The sequence below is a fragment of the Citrus sinensis genome, chromosome 1 (assembly GCF_022201045.2).
Source record: "Citrus sinensis cultivar Valencia sweet orange chromosome 1, DVS_A1.0, whole genome shotgun sequence".
Classification (NCBI taxonomy): Eukaryota; Viridiplantae; Streptophyta; class Magnoliopsida; order Sapindales; family Rutaceae; genus Citrus; species Citrus sinensis.
Genome location: NC_068556.1, coordinates 1692555 through 1716243, shown reverse-complemented (window position 1 = coordinate 1716243; position 23689 = coordinate 1692555). Strand labels below are relative to the sequence as shown.

The 23689-nt window shown below is 36.5% G+C and overlaps 3 protein-coding genes and 1 non-coding gene across 4 annotated transcripts; 2 read left to right on the top strand and 2 right to left on the bottom strand.

The window, feature by feature from the left end:
* The first annotated feature begins 8011 nt into the window (after positions 1–8011).
* On the top strand, positions 8012–10231 carry LOC102622386 (glycosyltransferase BC10). The gene has a single exon (XM_006483648.3). The coding sequence runs from the start codon at positions 8459–8461 to the stop codon at positions 9596–9598; it is 1140 nt and encodes a 379-aa protein (XP_006483711.1). The 5' UTR covers positions 8012–8458; the 3' UTR covers positions 9599–10231.
* A 3462-nt stretch (positions 10232–13693) lies between these two features.
* On the bottom strand, positions 13694–16416 carry LOC102624234 (probable clathrin assembly protein At4g32285). Its single transcript, XM_006483309.4, has one exon. It carries the CDS (start codon positions 15952–15954, stop codon positions 14017–14019), a length of 1938 nt encoding a protein of 645 aa, XP_006483372.1. The 5' UTR covers positions 15955–16416; the 3' UTR covers positions 13694–14016.
* A 1253-nt stretch (positions 16417–17669) lies between these two features.
* On the top strand, positions 17670–17742 carry TRNAR-CCG (transfer RNA arginine (anticodon CCG)). The gene has a single exon. It is a non-coding gene; the product is annotated as a tRNA-Arg (tRNA).
* A 792-nt stretch (positions 17743–18534) lies between these two features.
* On the bottom strand, positions 18535–23296 carry LOC102624516 (probable LRR receptor-like serine/threonine-protein kinase At1g56140). Its single transcript, XM_006483310.4, has 19 exons — positions 22988–23296; positions 22743–22902; positions 22581–22652; positions 22420–22491; positions 22211–22282; positions 22034–22105; positions 21859–21930; positions 21680–21751; positions 21512–21583; positions 21344–21415; positions 21169–21240; positions 20996–21067; positions 20663–20731; positions 20505–20570; positions 20351–20395; positions 19875–19939; positions 19393–19769; positions 19114–19309; positions 18535–18992 (listed from the first exon to the last, which is right to left on the bottom strand). The coding sequence occupies exons 1-19, from the start codon at positions 23076–23078 to the stop codon at positions 18808–18810; spliced, it is 1974 nt and encodes a 657-aa protein (XP_006483373.1). The 5' UTR covers positions 23079–23296; the 3' UTR covers positions 18535–18807.
* Between the last annotated feature and the right edge of the window lie 393 nt (positions 23297–23689).

The window sequence follows — 23689 nt, the reverse complement described above, 5'->3', positions numbered from 1 at the left end:
TAAGGACTGAACCAAGGCTCTACAATCAGCAATAATAGAGCCAAACCCGTTTGGATAATCAAGCTTATCATGTAAAGCATTAAAAACTAGCAAGCTATCCATTTCTAGCACAACAGATTTAAAAGGGAAATCCTTAAGCTAGTTGAGAGCCTCCTTAACTCCTAAAGCTTCAGCTTCACGAGGGTCAAAACTACCAGGGAGGATGCCGCTTTTTGCTGCTATGAAAGCACCTCCTGCTGAACGAATTACAGCCCCAAAGCTGATCAATCCTCTTGATCTAACTAGAGCAGCATCAACATTGCATTTGTGCCACCCAGAACTAGGCTTTTCCCAGCAAACAGAACCATGGCCTAAAGAAACAGGCACTGGAGGGGGATAAAAATCACTCTTACGAGCTTGCTGCCAAAAGAATAAACTTTGACCAGCCACATTCAACACCGACTGGATCCTCCCATTAACACCTTTCCAAACCTTGTTATTCCTATTTAACCACAAGCCCCAACAAATCATAGCAGCCAAACTACAATCATCAAGATTACAGCGACCAAACAACTCCTCCAGCCATTGAGCAAAGTTCAAACAAGTCCCATTGAAGCCAATTACAGAGGAAATCCAGCAAGATTTAGCAAAATGGCAAGTCACCAGGATATGAAAAATAGATTCCGAGGAAGAGTGACAAATAGGGCATAGCGATTGTACCTCAACTCGACGCTGCAGCAGGTTATCTGAAGTTGGGGTGACATTGGCCATAGCTCTCCAAAGGAAGTTCTTTACTTTTGCAGGAACGGGGAGCTGCCATAGTTTACGCCAAGCATTGCTGCAGGGGGGAGAGAGCTTTGTATCTAGCATTCTATAGTAGCTTCTAAATGTGTACAGACCTTTGGAGTCAGGCAACCAATACCAGGTGTCAACATCCCGCCTTGAGCCGAGAGGGATTCGGAAAATAAGGTCACGATCCCTACGGTTGAAAATGTCGGTCACCACATCATAGTCCCATTTGCGCTGGTTAGGCACCATGAGACTATCAACTGTTGCAGAGGTGATATTTGCTGGAATAGTCGAGGAGATGAGACCATTGTCCTTGTCTGGCAGCCAAGGATCATTTCCGATAACAGTTTGCCGGCCCCCTCCGATCTGAATACGACTTCCTTGAATAATGGCTGGATGGGCGGTCAAAATAGAGCGCCAGACATAACTAGGGTTGCAACCCAGACGAGCCTCCACAAACGATGTGTGGGGGTAGTATCTAGCCTTGAAAAGGCGAGCAACCAGAGTATTGGGGTTGGTTAGGAGGCGCCAGCCTTGTTTACCAAGCATTGCAACATTGAACGCATGCAATCTTTTAAATCCTATGCCCCCATGAGTCTTTGGTTTACACATTCTCTCCCATTTCATCCATATGATACCTCCACTGCCCGGTCCTTTTCTGCCCCACCAGAAGGAGTTCATCATCCGCTCTAACTCTTTACAAAGCTCCATAGGCAGAAGGTAAACATTCATCGCGTAGATGGGCAACGCTTGAGCTACTGTTTTAAGGAGGGTTTTATAAATCTTGATTTGATGATAACAAACTATATATTAAGGATAAAATAGAAAACATATTATTTCAATCTCTCTGGCTCTTGAAGGACAAATATTGTCTATGTGAGATTAAGTTCAACCATTTACGAATAAATCTCATCAAGTTAAGGACAAGTATAAAAAATATTATCTTAGGTAATATTGTTAGATTAATTTTATATTAATCTAATATATTTGGGGCCACACATGAAATAAATAAAATGTGTGTGCTATTATTTAATAAGCCAAGAATTAAGTGATCTAATTGAAGTTCATTAAATAGTTAAGGGTATAATTATTGTGGATTAAATGCATAGATACCAGAATTTAATCATCACTTTAATGAGGGGCTGAAGTGATTATTATCATAAATACGTGACTGTTGGCTTTTCTAAAAGAAAACTAATAGTCACGATATTTATATAAAAAGGGGTTATGGTCCCCAATCTCTCGAATAATCTTTTGTAATTCTCTAATCCTCTCAAAGAGAATTCTAAACTCAAGAAAAAGAAAAGATTGGAAGTCCATCTCCTACACTCAAGAACCACTACGAATCACCATGGATTCAGGTACGCTTCCGCTTTCGTATTTCTCAGTAATTTAATATGGATGTTATGAAGATTAAGAGGACAACAAATATTTCTTATGACATTTCTTGTAAAACTACCATAATTAAATTTGTGCATTATTGAGCATTAAGAACATCTCTCTTTGTTTTCATATTGTAAAGTTTTTACACTAGAAAAAAAAGAAGAAATTAATTGTTTTTATCAAAGTGATTACTTATCCAGTATATGGACTAATTTGAAGAGTTTTAAAAATCTTGAAATTATATAAATATCGTTGAAATTTTAGAACAGGACCTATTTGAAAGGTTTTATAACATCTTAAAATAATATATAATTTTTGAAAGCTTTGGTGCAAAAATATAAAATTTCAAAAATTGTTAAATTAGCCAAGCGGTCTTCCGCCTCCGAATTAGCAGACATTCCACTAGTGTTGGTTTTGAAATAATAATCCACTTATTTTTAACGGTGATCTGTTCTGAGCTTAAATTTTCAAAAAATTTTCCACAACAACATGCCCACATCAACAAATGGTTATTCCCTTCATAATTATTGATGATCTATTTGTGTACTGAATGTCTTATTTTGAAAAAAGTAACAGCTAATTTCTTGATCCATCAATAAAAAGCCGACTTTAACCATTTCACAATTATTATTGAGCTTAAACTTGATCGTTCTAAGCATCGTTGATCTTTTATTTGCTTATTTATGTATATTAAAATTCATTGTTGAGTTATAATTTACTTATATGCTCTTGTGAGGAGTTTGATCTTGCATGAATCATTTCTATCTTTAAAAACGAGAGGCTGTAAGTGTGGGAAACATTTGGATAAAAAGAAGTGAGATTGTCTCAAGATTGTAAAGATTTATTGATACATTTGAAGTCAATTGTACTCATTTTGAAACCTTGATATATAAGGCTTAGTTAGTGAAATACTCAAACTTAAATCACTCGAAGGCATATATATACTCTCTATGTGCTTGTGCTAGTGGGTGGGTGGGTTTACTAAACCACGGAAAACTCATTATGTTTGTTTTCTCTACCCTAATCTCTTTATATTAATTGTTATAGTTATAATTATTATTATTATTTCTTGACAAGCTTATAGTTATTATTGTTGAATTTGGTGCCTAGAGTTTTGGATTGTGATTATTATTGGAGAAACTTTTATCGCAATTCACCTCTCCTCTTCTCTTAGTTGTTTGACTATAATTATACGTCATAAATTAAACAAAACCGATATGCAATAATTTGTTGTCACAAACTTGTGATTAAACATAGAAACCTTACTAGAGTTTAGTGAGGTAGAGAACAAGCACTTGAAAATCCTCGACGATGGTCAATTAGAGCACCATCCGAGAAACCTATTAAGCACCACATCACCAATTTATTTATTTTTAATTGATATAGTAACTAAATCGTAGAGATCAAATTTCATAATTGGATTTTCTAGATGTTAAACCTAAAAAGCTTCGAATTTAAGAAAATAATTCTATAAAAAAAACCCCATATAAGAAGATTTTAGACATTTGCATGTAATGAAATGATAAAAATATTTCAAAACAAAAAAAAAGGTTGTCGAGGACAGAGCTCCCTTAGTTTCAAGAGAAAGAGCCAAAAAGGAAAGTTGGTTTATAGGCAAAGCTGAGAGTTTTTTGGACGAAAAGACTGTAGAAAATTTGGTGTTTATCTTAGGATCAATCAAGTCATCCTGGGGGGTCTGGTTAGGCAAATGTAGAAAAAGTACTTTAAGATCTATCAAGTGTCTAAAGCCTTTTGTTTCATTTTGTTTTTTTTTTTTTTTGGGTTCTTAAAAAGAAATAGTTTGAGAAGGTACAATCGTGTGAGATTCCAAGTATTTATCATCATCAAGTTTGTAAAAAGAACAATTTTTTTCTAAGCAACTATATTATGTAAGAGCATAAAACTTATATAACATTTAAAATAATTTTTGAGGAGCCATACTAAAAAAATAATCAGCTATAACAAAAGAATTAGTTTAGTGTTTAATAAATTTTATTTTTAAAAATGTTGTGAATTTTAAAAGCAGTTATATATGTTTAGTAATTTTTATTGTCAAATTTCTACAATAATGAAGATGATTAAGATAGATATAATGTTGACCACCCACACACACCCACACACAACTAGCAACAAAAAAAAATAATAATTATTTTTTATCTCAAAATGATTGATAATAACAACTATATAAATTCTCCATAAATTTACTAATTTTATTTCTTAATTGAGTATGGATAATTTTGGTTTTATATGTTACATGTGAGGGTGTATGTGGAATTGTATCAATGATTGGGTGACTTTGAAAAAAAATACCAAAATATTAAAATTAATTTTTAATTTTTTAAAATTACTTTTGAACTTTCCAACAATAATCCTAAATGATAAATTAGTTTATACTTACATCCTTTTGTGTTATGAAAATATTATATTACTCCCTCAGAAGAATTTATAAATCAGCATCATTACTTCCTCAAAAAGCCCTTAAGTTTAGACTTACAAATTGTATATTGTAATATTGTATTGATATAAACGGTAACTTAATTAAGTCACAGGGGGGAAATGTTCCAAATTTTTTTTTTTAAATTATAGTACAACCAAATTCAGGTTATTTTTAAATTAATCCAAAAGCACTTTAAAAATTGAATTTCATTCGAACTTTCTTTAATAGCCTACGATTCAAAAAGTGAACTTGTGAAGTAAAAAATAAATAAAATTAGTGACTGATGAATCATTATGGCTAATTTCTAACGATTATTTCACATTGTCTTATCAATAAATATCATTCTCAGATTTATATTTTGAGAATATGTGAAGGAACTCGATGTTACGAGTGCAGTTTTACTGTAAGGTTCAACGGCCACCAATGAAAACTGCCACACACTGACACACACCATCACGTACAAGATCTGTTCCCAATTTGCATGTGAGCATTCGAACAAGAAAATGACTCGGTGTAACATCTTATTGTAACTAGGCTAAGGCAAAATTGACCAAAAATTATAAATGTGAAGTTGTGAACATAGGAGCTATAGACTAAATATAGGATGAAAATCCAGAGTGAAAGTGTCAAACTGTTGAAGTTATAGAGAAAAATCATATAAACTCTAATCTACTTGTAGGATAAAATCATAAATAAAAAGCATATACTCTAACTAATCTTCAATTTGGATTAATTGACCACTTTTAGTTTAAAAAATCACCAAATTTTCTCCCATTATTTGGTCATAAGATTTTCATGGAGCAAATAATATGCTGGTTATTATCGATAGAAACAAGTTGAATTTGGCTTGCTTTAGGCAGGTCTAATTATTAATTTGGCTGTATTTTTTGTTTGATAAAAAAGTTATGGGCGCTGATGGAAGGTTCTTCGTATAGAAAATTGTTAGGGATTTTTAATCCCACCCAAGATCTTGTAAATAAAAAGATTTGATAAATAATAAACTAAAAATATAGATGAAAAATGAAGTCAATCATACAACACAATAATTTATATTAGAGATTCTTACGCCGTAGAAAAATTACGACAGCCAAAGATGATGAGAAAAAAAGATATACTTTGTAAAAAAATAATTACAATCACTCTAATATCTTTCTCATACCTAAAATGTCAATAACACTCAATTTCTCAATGGATCTACCACTTCTCTCACACTAAAAGTTGTCTACTCATAAGGAAAACTTAACTCCTTATTAATAAGTGAACCTAACCTTCTTATATATAGTTATCATTTCTTGTAAGGGAAGTATTTGTTTCCTTATACAAATTGTATTCCTTATTCAATAATCTAAATCCTAAAAGAAAATTACTTATTCCTTAAATGATAATCTTCCTGAATTAAAAAATATCATAGGAAATCTCCTAACAATTAGGATACAAATACTTATTGACAAAATGAGATATGTTTTCTAATAATCTCCACCTAGGTGAGTTTTTAAATTAGGTGATGAAATATGATCCATCGTATATCTAAATAATCATGTCATGTCCACCAAAACCACACTCACATAAGACTTATGAGAAACACTATACTGTGGTTAAAATCTTATCCTCTATATAGTAGCTATAATTCTCTACATCAAGAATCCTTATCCAGAGTACACATATTTGGTACATATAAATCACATTACTGAATATGTTACAAATCGTGTTTGGCTTCCATGAGAGTCCTCAACTATCAACATAAAAATTCTACCACACACTTTGCATAAATATTAAAACATGTCTTGTGTGCAAATCTTGTGGACTTATTAGTAGCAACATATCCCTTTATGTTGCACAATCAAAAGGATAAACCAATCTCTCATGAAGAAAAGAGGCATATTGTTAGCTGACACTATCAACGTCTCCATTTAGTGATTTAGAGCTACTTGTTGACTTGCTCCATTCCGACAATCTTCTTTATAGTGGTTTGGTCGTCCAGCACCTTCAAGATTTTCCATTAGCTGACATTATCAATATCACCCTTTCTTTCCTTGTGTAACATGGATTGGATCAACATATATCATCCCTTGCTTTTAGCAATGACTCTAAAGAATCCACAATGTAAATATTTATTACAATCACTAGCATTTTCCTCACATTTAAACTGCAATAAAACTCAATTTCTCAATAAACATACCATTCTCTCACACTAAAAACTATCTACATATAGAGAAAATTGAACTCCTTATTAATAATTGAAACATTCAAAATACATATGTCGAAGATGTGTACTTTGAATAAGGTTCAATCAATTTAACACAGCTTAATATCATTAGTAGGAGTAGATTTCTAAACTGGTCTTGGTAAACTTTAAGGTATAACATAAATGTATAGCTCTAGCTGATCTCGTATTAGAATATATTTATAGATTATAACCATTATATAAAAAAAAGGACTCTAACTTAATTATTCCTACTGTCATGCATTCTTATTTAGGGAGGGCAAGAGAATCCACAAACCAAAAAATGTGGATCCGAAAGTACAAATTAAGTATCCTCACAAAATTGGATGCACTTTTGTCGAGAAAATTGGATATCTAGATCCACACATTTTTTTAAATAAAAAAAATAGAATATATATAAAACAACACAAACCCTAAACTAAAAATACATTGCGATAAGCGTTAGAATACACTCAAGTACCCATAAGCATTATTTTAGATTTGTTCAATATTTTATATTTTTTTAGATTTTTCATTTGTGGTTTTATTAACTGAGAATGTTATTAATAATTATTTTAGATTTGTTTAGTATTGGATGATTTTTTTAAAATCTTTTAAATAGGTAAAATATTGTAAATTTATAAATAAATATTTTAATTGTGCAAATCCACATACTTAAAATATCCATAATTCGTATAGATATCACCCGCATCCAGATCCTAAAACCATAGTACAGATGTAGATATTATTTACATCCGAATCCGAATCCAAATTCAGATTTCGCCATCCCTATTCTCATTCACATATTCACATTTGCAAAAAGTCGCATGCATAATTGGATTCGTTGAGGACGGTAAGGGCGTTTGGATTTATGAGTACTGCCGTTGCCACTAGCTAACAGAACCGTGAAATAGGTGTACAATACAATCTGATCATTTCGGACACTGTTGTTACAGTAAGATGTTATAAGACAATGTGAAAATATAGTTAGAAATTAGAGATGACACATAATTGTTTAGAATAATAATAATAATAATAACTATGCTTAAAGAACATCATTTAACCTAAAATAATTCACGTTTTAAAATACGCAACGTGATTAGCAAATACATGGTGGCAAGAAAAACATATATTGTTCAGTTAAGTATCGTTGAGTTTGCATGTACACGAAAGTACATGTGAGCCCTTCACATTGTAAATCCTAAAACTCATAACAAAACAGTATAAAGTGCTAATTCTCTAAAGCCCTACTGTTTGAATGCATTACACTTGTAACTCTCATATCTATCCCACAACAGCAATCTCTTTTTTGATGATCTCAATTACACACAGACCATCAAGCCTCAATCCAACGGCTGTGGTTCATCTCTATCTCAAAACCTTACGATATTAGTATATTACTAAGTGACAACTCTCATGCCTGTACATTATTTCTATAATTAATTATATATATCTCTCTCTCTCTCTCTCTCTCTCTCTATATATATAGTAACATTTTAAATTTGTAAATCAAAATTCTATTACACAAGATGGAAACCAAAAATCACCAAATCCCACTTGCTTTCTCTCGCTGTAAATCAATAAAATTCATATCTTAGATTCTATCTCTAGCACTTTCTCGCCGTACTCAACAGATAAAATTTAATATAAAAAAAAAGCAAAAGAAAATGCTGTCGCCATCCCCGCTCTCTTTGTTTTGTGCTTTACTTCTTTGCTTACCTTTTGCCATCATCTTCACAATTAACAGCCCCGCCGCCACCACCGCTAAGACCACCACTCGCGCCGCCGGTGAAACCCTTTTATCCCGGAAACCGAAACCCCCACCGCCGATACGAATTCCGAAGGACGATGGGTCATTGCTTCCACTCGCAGCAGCGCGTACGAAGAATACCCCCACGGGGACTAAGAAAGTGGCATTCTTGTTCCTTACCACTACCCCTCTTCCTTTGGCGCCACTTTGGCAGCTTTACTTCAACCGAAGTAATACGAATCTTTACAACATTTACGTCCATGCGGACCCCACTTTCAAATACGACCCGCCGTTTTCAGGCGTGTTTTCCCGCCGCGTCATTCCCTCTAAACCAACCCTCCGTTTCACCCCGACTCTCAGTTCCGCCGCGCGTCGGCTTCTCGCCCACGCTCTCCTCCGCGATCCCGGTAATTACATGTTTGCCCTTCTATCTCCGTCTTGCATCCCCATTCATCCGTTCGACTTCACGTACAGAACGCTGGTAAATTCCGAGAAGAGTTTCGTTGAGGTTCTCAAGGACGAGCCTGGACAGTACGACAGATGGGCAGCGCGTGGGGACAACGCCATGTTACCGGAAGTGAAGTTGGAGGATTTTAGGATTGGGTCCCAGTTCTGGGTCTTGACACGTAAGCACGCGAGGCTTGTCGTTAGCGACAGGAGGATTTGGGACAAGTTCGATAAACCGTGCGAGTACGAGCGCAGGGGCAGTTGTTACCCGGAGGAGAATTACTTTCCTACCCTTCTGCACATGCGAGACCCCAGAGGGTGTGTGCCCGCCACGCTCACCCACGTGGACTGGAGTGTGAACATAGACGGTCACCCGCGCGAGTACCAGGAGTCCGATGTGGGGCCGGAGTTGATAATGAGGCTGAGGAATGGTAGGCCGAGGTACGGTGATGATGGAACCAACGGCTCTGATTCGACCTTGAGGGAGCGGCATCACCCATTTTTGTTTGCCAGGAAGTTTTCTAGGGGCTCGATTCAACGGTTGTTGAGTATAGCAAATGATTTCATTTTCAAGGATCAGGATGAGGGTTCAAGGATGGCATTGTTGTAAATTTACCTTCTTTTAAGGGAAAGTTAAATGGAAGTGCTGGGATACAAAACCCAGTGGCTTTGTCGTATCTCATTCTGTTAATTGTTGAAAGGGGATTATCGTTGAGGTCCCTGTATTTTTTATATTTTCTCAGCAAGTGATATAGTTTTTTTTTAAAATTATTAAATAGGTTATGAACCCATATTAGTAAATATGAAATTATTGAATACCTCCTATCTTTATTTTGGAGTCGAGGATTTAAGTTTTTCTCTACGTGTGGGAGTACTTATTATTTTTTCATTTCTTTTGAAGTGAATTTTTAGATTTGGCTTTAACTTTAACAAATCAAGACTAGGCTCCAGTTTTTGCGGTGCTTCTTATGATGCATTTCTCAATCAATTTAGATGATAAAGTATGCAGACCATCAAGATTAAGTCCCGTTTGTTTTTCACATTTTAAGACTTGGAAAAAAAAAAAAAAAAGAAAGAAAAGAAAAGGAGAGGAAATAGAGAAATGAAGGGGATATATTGAAGGATTGAAAATGACTCGAATTGGAAAGAGCGACCACTCATCAAAGTCAGAGCCCAGTTTTATTGCTGCATTGTGTGGTATCCATCACACGTCGCATCAAATTATGATCCATTTATTGACGTCCACGTGTGCACATACATGTGCAGGTTACCTGATCGACGATCAATCATAAGGGGTTCGTGACTGAAACCGAACAAGCCTGGGAATTCTATTGAAGCCACTGGTGGGTATCAATCAAACATAGCCGAGGGTGTGCTTCTTTTTTTTATTATTTGTCGGATTACACACACATCACATATTTGTTTGTATATTCAATATCACTGTCAATTTTACATCAGTAAAAGCCACATGCACGGAGCTGGAGGTTCGCTTGAGTTTGACTTCGACTTCTCATATTTGAAAACTGTGCATTTTAAATTATCATCGTATGCTCTGTACCAATAGGAGCTGGCTAAGTTACAGATTCTGTAACATACAGATCCAACTTAGCCAGCTCCTGATTGGTTAGCTAGCTACCAAACAAAAACAATTGCATGCTTTTTCTCCATACGCAGGACAGGTGTGGTGCATGCATTGGGTGCGTTAGTAATCTATACAATAATACATCACCAGACTTGACTTTATGAATTCTGAATATTAATTAAATCAAGGCGTGGTCAAACTGAAAAGGTCAAAACACCAATTGACGAGTCTGATTTTAATTTTTTAATATCAGTTCAGTTCTGTTGTCAGAGTAAAGGTGTTCATTGCTGATTTGGTCTGGTCAGTTGACTACCGACCGGTGACTCGTGAGTGGTGAGCCCGTCCGAGCCAGCAATATCTAGTGTCTACCTACCCATCAATTCCATTAATTATATAAAAAGTGAATACTAAAATTCGAAACACGTAATATTTTTGCTGGTCAGAGTAGGTGGTGGCTTAGCCTTTTTAGCAAAGAGTCTTGAATTTTCTCATTTAATAATTGGCCAAGTTGGTCCTGCTTTAATCATCCATGTCCATTTTTATTTCCCCCGCACATCTTTTCTCTTCTTATCATTTAAAAGCTCTGATTATTTTATACATAGATGGAGACCCCGACGGGTTAAAATATTCGTGCATCACGGGCCGCGTAAATATGGGCTACAAAACCTTTGATTATTAAGTAGGCCCAAGTATTGTTATGGGTCGCTTGTCGTAAATTGTAATTTGCTAAGCGAGCTTCTGAACTTGTGGGTCAATCTGCTGCGATTTGTCGATCAATCTGGGCCCAAGTATTAAACGGTTTGCGTGCAAAATTGGACCGCATCTATACAATTTTGATTTTGGGCCTCGGAGTAAATGAAAGCAATTTGAAAGTTTGATTGAAAACGAGTCGCCAACTGCACGAGGATTGGTGCGACAGGTGACCTGCCCTCGGCCCCCCACGATATCAAGTTGACCTCTCAAATGAGTTCGACTGACATTTATTACCATTAATTTGCATTTAATTCCCCTAGTTCTCAACCATTGTCTTTGGTACAAGTCTTCGTCGACTAGCTTTATTAATGTTTCTTCAGTTGAAAGCATACATTAGAATCATGTGATTCAGAGTTTTCACCTTAAGCACATACGAATAAAAAATGGGAAGCACCTGAAACCCGCTTCCCCCCCCCCCCCCCCCCCCCCCCGCATACACGTGAGAAGAAGTTCAAATATCATTTATGTGCACTCGTGGAAATAGTGTAAAAAGTAATATTTCTTTTTGGTCCTAAGAAGCAAAGTTTTTGGGGTATAAATATATCGACTGTGACATTACCAAATGGCAAAGGTGATGTGATAATTAAAATATTGACCAATTTACAAGATGGGGAGGGAGAAGCGTCGGTGGCCCGTAATAAAATTAAAATATACATTTCCAGGCTGGTATTTTGCATTATACAGTTCACAAACGAGCAAACTTTATATCTATTTAAAAAAAAAAAACACCACTCAGATTCCCAGAAGTTTCATTATCCAAATAATTGAGACAGCCTCAGATTCCGTTGAAAAGGCGAACGAATGTATGCTGAGTGGCAATGAAATGATTCAACATAATGAGACCATTAAAGTAAAAGGCACAAATGAAAAAAAAAAAAAAAAAAACAAATGGCCACTGAATGGTGATGATGGTGATGCCTTTATTTTCGAATGTGGCCACAGAATAGCATATGTTTCCGCTTTCTAATTTCTCAAAGAAATCTTGTAGGCCCGTGGGGAATTTACCATCAGCTCCAGTCCCCATATTCAACAAGAAAAAACTTGCAAGCCGCGTATGTTTTTAGAGCCGATGCAAGGAGGAAGCTTGTGCTTGTCCCTGATGGATGGAACCGATTGACGACTGAAAATGCTTTGATGGGGTTGACCGAGAGATCACGTGGACCTTGTTCTATGGATGGTTGCTTTCAACCGTCACCAAAACAAGACAATAAATTTCTTTTCATCCGAGCTGAAAACAGCTGGATCATAAAATTGATTCATTGCCAATCGTGAAACTTGAGCTGATCAAGACCACTAATTTTTTCCACGTCAAATGAAAATACTCACGTATTTTCATTTTCAGTGATAAATAAGAGCAGCAAATTATATGAAGAATCAAAAGTAGAGTAGACCTGTAGAGGACTTAACTAAAACAGTAATAATAAACGGCCACCATGAAAACACCGTGGCAACAGAAAGCATCTCAGCGGTGCCTTTTTCTTTTTTTAAAAAAAAAATAATAATAATCGACCCAAGGTGTCTCCAATTCCATGATAAATTACTCTGAATAAAAAGAGGCATCTGCTGCCCACTTTGAGAAAAACAACTTGCAGTCACTTCAGAGTTTGTTCTTCTTGTTGTTCTTGAGTGGCTAATCCTGAAGTTTTGGCTAAAAGTTATTGTCTTTATATTTATATATTCAGCTGGGATCCACAAGCTAAGACTTCTAATTTGGATTTTGGTTTAATTAGGATATATAATCCAATGATTATAAGAGATATAAAGTCATTTTCGGTCATTTCTCCTGTTCATTTGGAGTTTTGTATCTAAATTAGAATAAATTTCTACTTTTTTTCGGCGTTGGCATTAATGGATATTTAAGATTTAAGTCATCCAACTCAAGAAGACTCTTTATATCATCAATTAAAATATTTTGTCTTCGTTGCCTTGTGGTTTTAACTAACCAGGTCTGTTTTTCCCCTCTAATGTCAAATTATCTCCTACACAAAAGACTATTTTCAGTTTTCTATCCAAATTTGGATTTAAAATGGATTAGTAGCGCACCTAGTCAGACACAATTTTTCACGAGTCCAACTAATCCATCGTGCCAGGTCAAGCGCGTCACCTAAATCAATAGATTATTGGTTCATCGTGGGTGTGGGTGTGTGTGTGCACGTGTATATATATATATATATATATATATATATATATATATAACAACCTAATAAAAGATACAACCTTTGACCATAATTTACAATATTAGAAGGATTACTCTTTCTTTCTAGAAGCAATGGGACATGACAAGAAACGGCAAAAATCAAACTTTAAAGGCAGGCAATGTTGCAGAAGCCATCACCGGCTATGGTGCAAAATGAATACCACTAAAGAAAATATGAAACACATCCTCATCAATGCTATGGAATTGATGTTACTATCAAAATTCAAACTAGTTTCCCGTTTTAAAACAATAATCAGATAAATGTAGAGAAGTCCCAAACAAAAAAAAAAAATCTAATATTACAAAGCACAAGAGACATCACAAGTGGATTACAAATCTCCCAGAATCAAAATCCCCAGTCATTAATCTCATGAGCAGACTCCCCTTCTCTCTTACCCCCATTTTCATGAATCATGCACAAATTGCAAGTTAAACGTCATATCATATAATAAAAGAAATCATTAACTCAAAATACAAAGATAAACAAAGAGAAAAATCAGTAGGGAGTGTAGTGATACCCTGCCGGTGGTCCCATCCCATTGACTGGTGGCATTCCATATGGCATCATGGGCATAGGACCTGCATTGTAGTATCCAGTGCCAGTGATCTTGGCCAAACTAGCTTGGCCTTGCATTCCTTCTCTAGAGTATTGCTGCCATACTTGCTGTTCGTGCACTAGCAAAACCTGTTTCTTCTCCATTTCAGCCATTTGCACATACGAAGGAGGTGGAATGCTCAACGATGCTGCAAATGGGTCCTGATTCACTGCCTGGACTGTCCCATCTGGAGCCGGGAGAGCTAAAACCGGTGTTTTCCCTGTCCCCGGCAGTGCAACACTACTTGCACTTCCACCGCTCAATTGGGTAGTGCTCACATGTTGCCTCACCATTCCCTGTTCGTACATGCCAGTCAACAGCAAAGGATCAAGGCCGCCGCCCAATGCTGCTTTCTGATGTGACAAATGACTGGCTGTCTCAACCAATGCCAATTCCCAATCTTCCTTACCAGGCTCAGCGGCCGGGTTCTGCCAGGCTGAAGTCACCTGAGGCTCCCCATTTGATGGGAATGCTTCCCATGATCCATTGCCATTATTAGCTGCGGGGCCATTAAACAAAGCCAAGGCAAACTTGTTCCCTTGATCATCTGCTGTAATCCCATCATCCCTCAAGTTCACCAAATCTTCAGTCACTTGCGGCTTCTGAGGCTCAGGCTCAGGCTCAGGTTCTGGTGGAGGGGGAGGAGTGTGATCCTCTGGAGGAGGCAATGCCTTTATCTCATTCATATCTTGTACCGGCTCCTGAACAGGAGGGGCCTCAATTTCTTTCCTCTCCGGACTCTTGGGCCTCTTGGCTCTATCCCTCACAAACTCCTCCAAAGTCTCTAACAACTTGCTTGTAATCCTCTGAACATCAGGATACTCAGAGGATCTCATCACACCAGTATCCTTACACCAATTATAAAATGCAATCAGCTCGTCAATTTGCTTCGCAGAACTCGTATATGCATCAAAGGCCTTAACACAATCCGTATACTCCATATCAAAAAATTTATCAAGTAACACAGCTAAAACCTCACAAATATCAGCATAAATCTGAAAACTCTCCTTAACCATCGGATACAGCGCAATCAACACAATCCTATTATTCTTAGCCAAACCAGTAGGTCTACACGACAAGAACCGATCCAAGAGTCTCTGCAAATGCCCCATTTTCCCAAATATCCTCTCCGGCTTCATTTCCCTCAACGGAGTCACCACTCTTTTCTCCTCCCGCCCACCTGCAGCCTCACTCACATCACCATAAGATCTAGATCTCCTCGTCATCCCATAATTCCCGTAACCAGTATCAATTCTAGAGTCCCCATAATTATACTCAGAAGGTCTAGGTGGCGGTGATCGAAAATCATCCCTATCTCTAGATCCAAATCCATTATTATGACTAGAACCAGACTTAGAGCCACTCTTTTTATCAAACAAAATCAATTCAAGTCTCTGATCTAAATACATAGCATAAGTTCTTACAAAAGCAGAGTGGTCCCACGAGCTCGAGTGAGCCTCGTCTCTGAAATCGGACATGTTCAAAAGCCGCGTTCCTCTCCTCGTCGCGTACAAGATCTCCTCTTGAAACACCGGATCGCCGTCGTTCAGGAGCCGGTGAATCAGCATGAGCGTCTTGATAGCCACGAGCCAGTCGCGCGTCTTCCCCAGACGCTTCGACACAGCCGTCATGCATGCGTGCACGTAGCCGCGAGAATACGAGGTCAAGCTCAAGATCTCGCGAATGTATTTCTCGTCAGCCGGATCGTCGTCGTGGCTCGTGGCTTTGACTATCGCGACTTCCAGCTCCGGCGCCAGGTTGCTCGCCACTTTCGCTAAGCCTATGCTCGTCTGGTCCTTAACGGCCCCGATCGCTTTTCGAATAGTGCTCGTCGACATCTCTACCGTTGATTCTTTGAAACTTGAACAAGTTCTTTTTTCAACTGAGTAAAGATCAAAACGGTTATGGTTTGGTTCGTTTAAACAGTTGAGATTGAGTGATTAATTAAGCTCAAGAGTGCTTAATTAGCATTAACTAGGTGGTCGCTAGAACTGAGAAGCTTTTGAATATACCGTTTAGATCTGTGGAGAAGAGAGACACGCCGGTGAGTTAACCGGCGTCGTTTTGACTCAAAGCTGAGGTGAGTTTAGGCTTCTAGATTCTTTTTCTTTCGTTTTAGTGTGGAGGACAGAAAGAGGTCAGAGAGAAGGTGGGCGTGGGTGGGTGTTGGGGTTTATTTAAAAAAAAAATGGGATGGTGGATTTAAATACCGGGGATTGGGTACCTATTGACGTGGAACGATCTGGAGCGTTGATGGGACTTGCGATTTGGTAAGGGGCAGCTATTTTACCGAAAGTGTCGGGGGGTGCTGAGTTTTCGTGCTTTCCTTGCTTGTCTGAAACTTTAGATAAGAAGACAATTAAGCTATTAATGCCAGCGAGTTGTGAGTTTTCATTGGGCGCGCGCGTGCGCTGGTGTGCGAGCTCTATTTTGTACAATAGCATCAGTGCTGTGCGTACGGTTTACGGTGATAGTTATGCGCCGCGGAGGAGTTTCATTCAGCCGTTGATCCGGTTGTCAAGAGATGGGTCCCGTGTTGGGTACGGTATCGGCAGGGCGGTTAATATTTTAACCCATATTGGGAAGTCAAAGGCCTCCGTTAAATATTACAGGCGATAACCAAATGCATATAAAAGTATGATATAATTGACCAGGTGTACCCCCGAAGTAACATGTTTGGTACATAATGCATGTCACTTTTAAATGAATTTTTTTTTTTTTTAGGTTTTTACAATACTTTGATCTTTTATTTTGACTGTACATTTTTTTTTTATTGTACAATTCATAATATATAATAAGTTGAGAGAGTCATACGCAAAAAAAAATTACAAAGTTAAAAGTTAATTAATTTTAAAAAATAAAAATTTTCAACTAAAAGTGAAGGCGGTCGGTAAACCGAACAATGATGTATTCTAATTTCTTTTTAATAAGATAACAAAAGAAGTAATGCAAAATCCTCATCGTCAAAAAAAAGTAATAAAAAATAATGTTATCCATTTAAGAATTCACAAGGCGTTAAATATGATAATGCCATGCTTCCCAATTTTTTTTTCCCTCGATTTGACATTGATTAAGGACTGTGTTACTAATGCCAGCCTGACTTTATTATTAAACTATAAGATGCTTTAGGCTCCGTTTGGTACAACTTATTAAATAGAGCTTATAACAGTAGAGTTTATAGCAGTAGAGTTTATACCAATAGAGCTTTTGGACAAAAAATCATTGGGTGTTTGGTTGTCAATAAAAAAAATATTTTTGAACCATTAAACTGTGTGATATTTTTTATATTATATATTTTTAGAAAAGCTCTATAGTCTCTACTCCCAAAAGCTCAAATTTTAGGCTTTTACTAGTAGAGGTAAATTAGTTTATTTAAGCTAAAAAAACTCTATTAAAAAAATAGCCAAACACTATAAAAAATTTTAAAAAGTGCTTATACGACTAAATAAGCACTTATGGCTCTTAAATAAGCCATACCAAACAGGCACTTAGTGTGATCAAAATGATGAATTTATAGGAAATAAAGAAATTTGCCACCGACACGGCCACAGCTGATCGCGTGGCCTAATGGATAAGGCGCTCGCCTCCGGAGCGGGAGATGGTGGGTTTGAGTCCCATCGTGATCGGCGAACGCAGATGCTGCGTGCGCATATATTGTTATATTTTATTTTCATTTTACGTGTCGGCATTTCTCGTGAATCAAGTCTGCATTCTTCCCAAAAAAAGAAACTTAAGAAGGAATAAACTTAAAATCAGAAATCTTGCATGAAAGCAGTGCTTCGTGATGAAGAAAGGGTACGTTGTTAATTATTCACAAAAGATGAACGAAACCGCTTCCACGTACAATAATGCACTTTCACTTTTCTTGCTTTTTTTAAAAAAATAAAACAAACGTGATTAGAAATTTAGAATCTAAAGCTCGAATAGTATTTAATCAAACCCCTCAAGTAATCCCATATTCTCCATATGCTGCTTAATTAACCCATATGCCAAAAAACATGTTAAAATCAACACTCTCCAATTCTGCCTTTCGAGATTAACTAGTGATGGTGAGGTTAGTTTTTACAATTCTCCCTATTCTCGAATTATTGAGTTTATTATGGGCGTCCTTTTCCTTGGAAATAATAATAATAATAATAATAACCAACAACAAAAAAAAACAAAAGAAAAAAAAACAAAAACAAAAACGACACTCACGTTTGGTTGCATGGTAAAATATGAAAGTTTTTTTCTCTCTGCCGACAAATTTTGAACTTTGAGTAGTGAGATTCTCTTAAGCAGTAAGCAGTTATCATGGTAAAAGGAACTGATAGTCTTCTGCAAACGTTCAGAAGCAATGCCCCCACCACATATGTATCAAGAAAAAAGCGAATGCTAGAAACAAAGAACAATACGACCAGGACCACTAAAATACCAAATTCATGATTAATACACAATTATTATTATTATTATTATGCACACAATATAAAACTTACAAGCCAAGAAGGCCAAGGCCTACTTCATATTCCCATCAATTGATATACCAAGACCCACATCAACATAAGGCCAAGCAGGAGGATCCCAACTATCACATTGCGTTGGAAAGCAAACAAGAGAAACGATTTAAATTAAAGCATTCGGTATGCATGAAGCCTTTTTTTTTTTTTTTTTTCCTTTTGTTACAGATATGCAGATGTGGGCTGGGGATTTATTTATCTTACCAAATTCTGCTTTGGCGAGTCTGTGAAAATTCTAATGTGGCTAGAAGAATCCTTTGTCCACCATAAGTAGAACACAGAGGAGATTATTACGAGCGCGGCTGCACATCCAACTGTGATTCCAACAATCTTTCCTACGTGTTTCTTGTCGCCTTTTGAAGAGCCATTGCCAGTGGAAACTAATGAGGAGTGTTAAAGAAATTAGGAATAAGAAACAGTATTATATATATATATATACATACATTTGGTGGATAAAGAAGGTAATGAAAACAAATGAGTCAGATTAATTAATTTATGAACCTTGAGAAGCATGGATTGCTGATACTAAAGGTCCATATGTGCCTTGGAATGGGATGCAACAGGTTCCTTTGCCAGCCCAGAAAAAATGTATTTCAATGATTGTGTTTGTCACGTTTGCCTCAAATGTTTTCACTAAGGCTCTTTTGGATCCGCCGGCTTCCTTTTTAATGTTTAAGTCTCGCAGAACTCTCTCACCCTTAAGCCAATCAAATTATGAGACGACTAAAAAGGCAAGTAAAAAGAAAAAATTGACCAATCATTTTTTTTTATCATATATACCTGAATGTAAACATCGAATACACGCCTTCCTAGACCTTTCCAGGACAGCGAGTCCTCCATTGTTATCTCTGCAAAGTGAAGATCAATCCTGTATTTCCCATTCTCTAAACCGAGGCCATAGTACCTCAGTGAGCTCGGAGAGATCCTTGCTGTCTTGTACAGCTCAGAATCTAATGTCCCTGTGATTTGAGAATCTGTTTGTGCTATATATAGGGGTCCATTTGGGTTTGAGATGAAATTCCCCGTGTTGCTTACTGCCCATCGGTTACCAGAGCTCGTGTAAAATGAGGCAGCTTCCAGAGTTTTTGAGTCGTCATCAAATTCAATGCCAGATGCTGATGCTATTTGTGTGCCTCCGCACTTGATAGAAAATGAAGCTACAATGGAAACATAGATAACTTACACGGCTAATGATCTCAACGAATTAAATTGAGAACATCAATTTATTGTAAAAATGCAGAAAATTAGAAAGCTGTACTTACAGGATGGAACTTTGTTGCTGCACTTGGTATTGCTGTGGAGACACTGCATCATTCCTAAAGCCTTCCTGAAAACATCAATATCGATGTGGTGAAAAAATATAGTTTAAATAAGGATTAGGATTCTCTCCTGATTTGAGCACTCTTAATCTTTTACAAATTTTGTGCCACCTGTATTTTAGTGTTAGTTGATGATTAAGATTTAACTACTTTTCATTTTAATTTATTAACTACCAATCATATTAACAGAATTTAGTCAGATGAAGATCAGATCCGGAGATGATCTTGATCCTTTAAATAACCAAGAAGTCAAATAAGAGTAACAAGTTCCAAAGATTAAGAATTATATATATCCGATTTAGATACACAGGACCAAAAGGACTGATAATACTAAGGTTGAACTTTGAAGCATGCCCGGTAATCGGAAATAAAGAGTGAGAAGATCTTCTTCATAAGAACTAGTAATTCCATATCCTTACCCATCCTGCAAATTATTTGCATTGATAGAACTTCCGATAACATTCCTGAATAGAAAGGGAAAAAGTCATTTCTTGCTCAAAAGGGAGGCAATTAAATGTTTCCGAGTCTGCAGATCATCAGTAGATAGAGTTATCACAGCTATGTTTGACTTACATTGATAATCCTCCTTTGGCAAAATTACGAGGCAAATTTCCAGATAGGGGATTGTATGAGACGTCTCTGAAATACAATAAATGAGGCAAATTTCTTGAATAACAACTGTCCCCAAAAGAAGGCAACATATAGAACTCCAAATACAAGGTAGCACTCACAATGCAATGAGATTTGGAGCTATGATATTCACCGGCAACTCTCCAGACAAGTTGTTGTTTCCAAGATACCTGAGATATATGTTCAGCATGTCCGTTAAGCAAATCAGATGGTGAGCACATGCTCAAAGCTCAAAAGGTTTCAGCTAATACAAGAAGGGTTCATCAAGGATTAGGAAAATATGAAACTGAGAGGTGTTTACTCAGTGTGAGTAAATATGTTCTGATTGTGTTCTGCCTGATTGGGCTGTTAAATCTTGTATTCCCAATTAGTTTTAGAAATCCAATTATGGCATAGTGATAGTAGAAGTGAAGAGCTAAAATAATATTACGTACAAATATTGTAACGTAGAAAGATCTTGCAATGAGGTTGGTATTTGACCTGTCAACTTGTTGAAGCTCAAGTCTCTGTCACAAAGATTATATACAAATGAATAAAATAGATATTGCTGAAAGATCTGAAAATATACATACTAGTTTGCAGTGATCTTGTGTTCAAGATGACTTACAATAGCTGTAACTTAGCAAAAGTGCCAAGTTGATCTGGAATTTTTCCTGACACTCGACAGTTTCTCAAAGATCTGAAAAGAAATATGGGTATGCCTTCATAACAAAAATGAAACCAACATGAAACGAAAGAAAAAAAAGAGTCTGAATAGACTAAGTAGATATCCAAAAGCTTACAATATGGACAAACTTTTTTGGCTTTCTAGGAAATCAAGAGTAGAATCCTCAGCACTGAGATCACCGATCCTCCTATTAAAATTAAAAAAAAGAAAAGAAAAAGAAAACATAAACAAATTCCCTGAATGAGAACTTGGAATAACCATCACTGTAAATTAATGATCTTACAGGTCTTCCAGTTTATTAAGGGCACGAAAACTTCTTGGAATTGGACCTTCAAGCAACGTTCCTTGAAGTCGCCTGTGAATTACACAGGATACTAGTCATACGCAGAGAAGAATTACATTGCATAACTGCTTGAATCATCCAGGTTAAAAATATAGATTTATAACTTACAGATCAGCAAGTTCTGTAAGCGTTCCAAAAAATTCTGGAATCTTGCCAGTGAAGAGATTATCCGATGCCCAGCTGAAATTAAAAATAAAGAACCCAATAGTAAGTTTGCCATTTACTAACTTATAACATCAAAAAATATGAGTTCCGGAAATATTGTTCAAAAATCTCTACAGAATTACAGAATTCGTAGGGATTTCAGATTTGCAAATTCCTGGGGAATAGATCCTGTCACTCCACTGCTATCGATATACCTGAAAGAAGAATCCAATAACTGATCAGATTTTAAGGATTTCCTAGCGTAGTTTCCAGGAAAATTAAGGAAACCCAATTTTCATTTCGGATGACACAACTTACAGCTGCTGCAAGGATGTTAACTTTCCAAGCTCCTTGGGCAATGGTCCAAAGAAATTGTTTGAGCTAAAGCTTCTGTAACACAGAGGAAGCTAAAGAAAATTAGTATTTGTTACAAAAAACGAAGTTCACGACTTTATGAACAGAAGTACATAAAAAACTTGAAGATATGCACTTAACAGGCTAATCAACTTGGTTAGATTTCCGAGTTCTGTAGGCACTCGACCAGTGAAATTGTTTATGCCCAGGCTACTGTTCAATTGCTCAAATATAGAGAAGAAAAAAAAAAGTTATTGTGAATAACTCAACATGGAAAAAATTTTAAATGCATTAATTCAAGAATTTGAAATCTCTATAATCAAAGCATCGTGCAAGTTTGTTGGCATTACAGATATTGCATATTTGATAGCTGCCCAATTTCAGCTGGAATGCTTCCATTTAGTACGTTTTGACCCAGATTCCTGCATCGCAATTCATGATCGTCAATCAAAATTAAAAAACAAAGGAAACTAGAATTAAAAGAAAAGAATTAGACAATTCGATCTCTTACAAGTCCATTAGCTTCCTTAGCATAAAAAGCTCGCTTGGTAACTCGCCCATGATGTCCAAAGCATAAATCTTTCTGAACCATGTGTAAATATAAAATTAGACCAGCACAGGCACCAAGTTACTCCAAAGTAAGAAATGAAAAACACTACGATGATGAACTAACAAGTGAGTGATGTGGCAGGAATTGCTGGTGCAGTCACAAGCAACACGAGGATTCGCATTTTCAGATGCCCATGAGGCATTCCGTGTACAAGGGTCAATTGTAGTAAGATTGATTTTGCTTCTTAAGTTCCAGTAATCGATCAGCTTGTTAAGGGCATCCACTGAACAATTAAAAGTTCATAAGAATTAGGAAACAAATAGGATTCAGAATACTATTATCAGAACAAATATGACATAAAGAGAAACCTTCAGCTGAGTCAGTGCTTGTTTGTGCAGAAACAAGCTGAAGCAGAGATAGTGATACAGTTAGCAGCAAAGAGGGCCTTAAGAGTTCCATTGTTGTGCATGCGGCTGCAAAAGACAATTGATCAGACACGAGTAAGAGGGAAGAAATAGGCGGGCTAAAATATTTAGAATAATAAGATTAAACCCAAATATAAAGATTCTTGGCTAACGTAAGAACAACAAGAAAACAAATCCATAAGATAAAATTTTCGCCGATAAAAATATCAATTCCCTTTAGGTCTTTCTTGGCTCTGATCTTCAAAATAATATCTAAAATTGAAAGCGATGAGTGAGTCCAATCTAATAAAGACAAAATAGAGCCATGCCAACGACTTTTCGTTTGTTGACCGTTCCATTGCGCGCCAAAAACCAATCATGCTATTTTAGCCGTTTACATTTTTATTTGTTCTCCGAAAAAAAAAATTACTCATAATAGTCTCGTACCCATAACGTTTTCCCTAATTCACGTTTGATCCCCAAAGTTTTACAAATGGACACACAAGTCCCATACATGATACATTTGCATTTTTCGTTTATTCAAGGACGGTGAACGTTCTGTCAATAGTTTAACTATTGATGATGAGATCGGTTTTTCAGAATCAGCAAGATACGCAGCATTGACTTCATCAATCGCAACTGTAAGGGTATGTGTGTTTAGTTTTA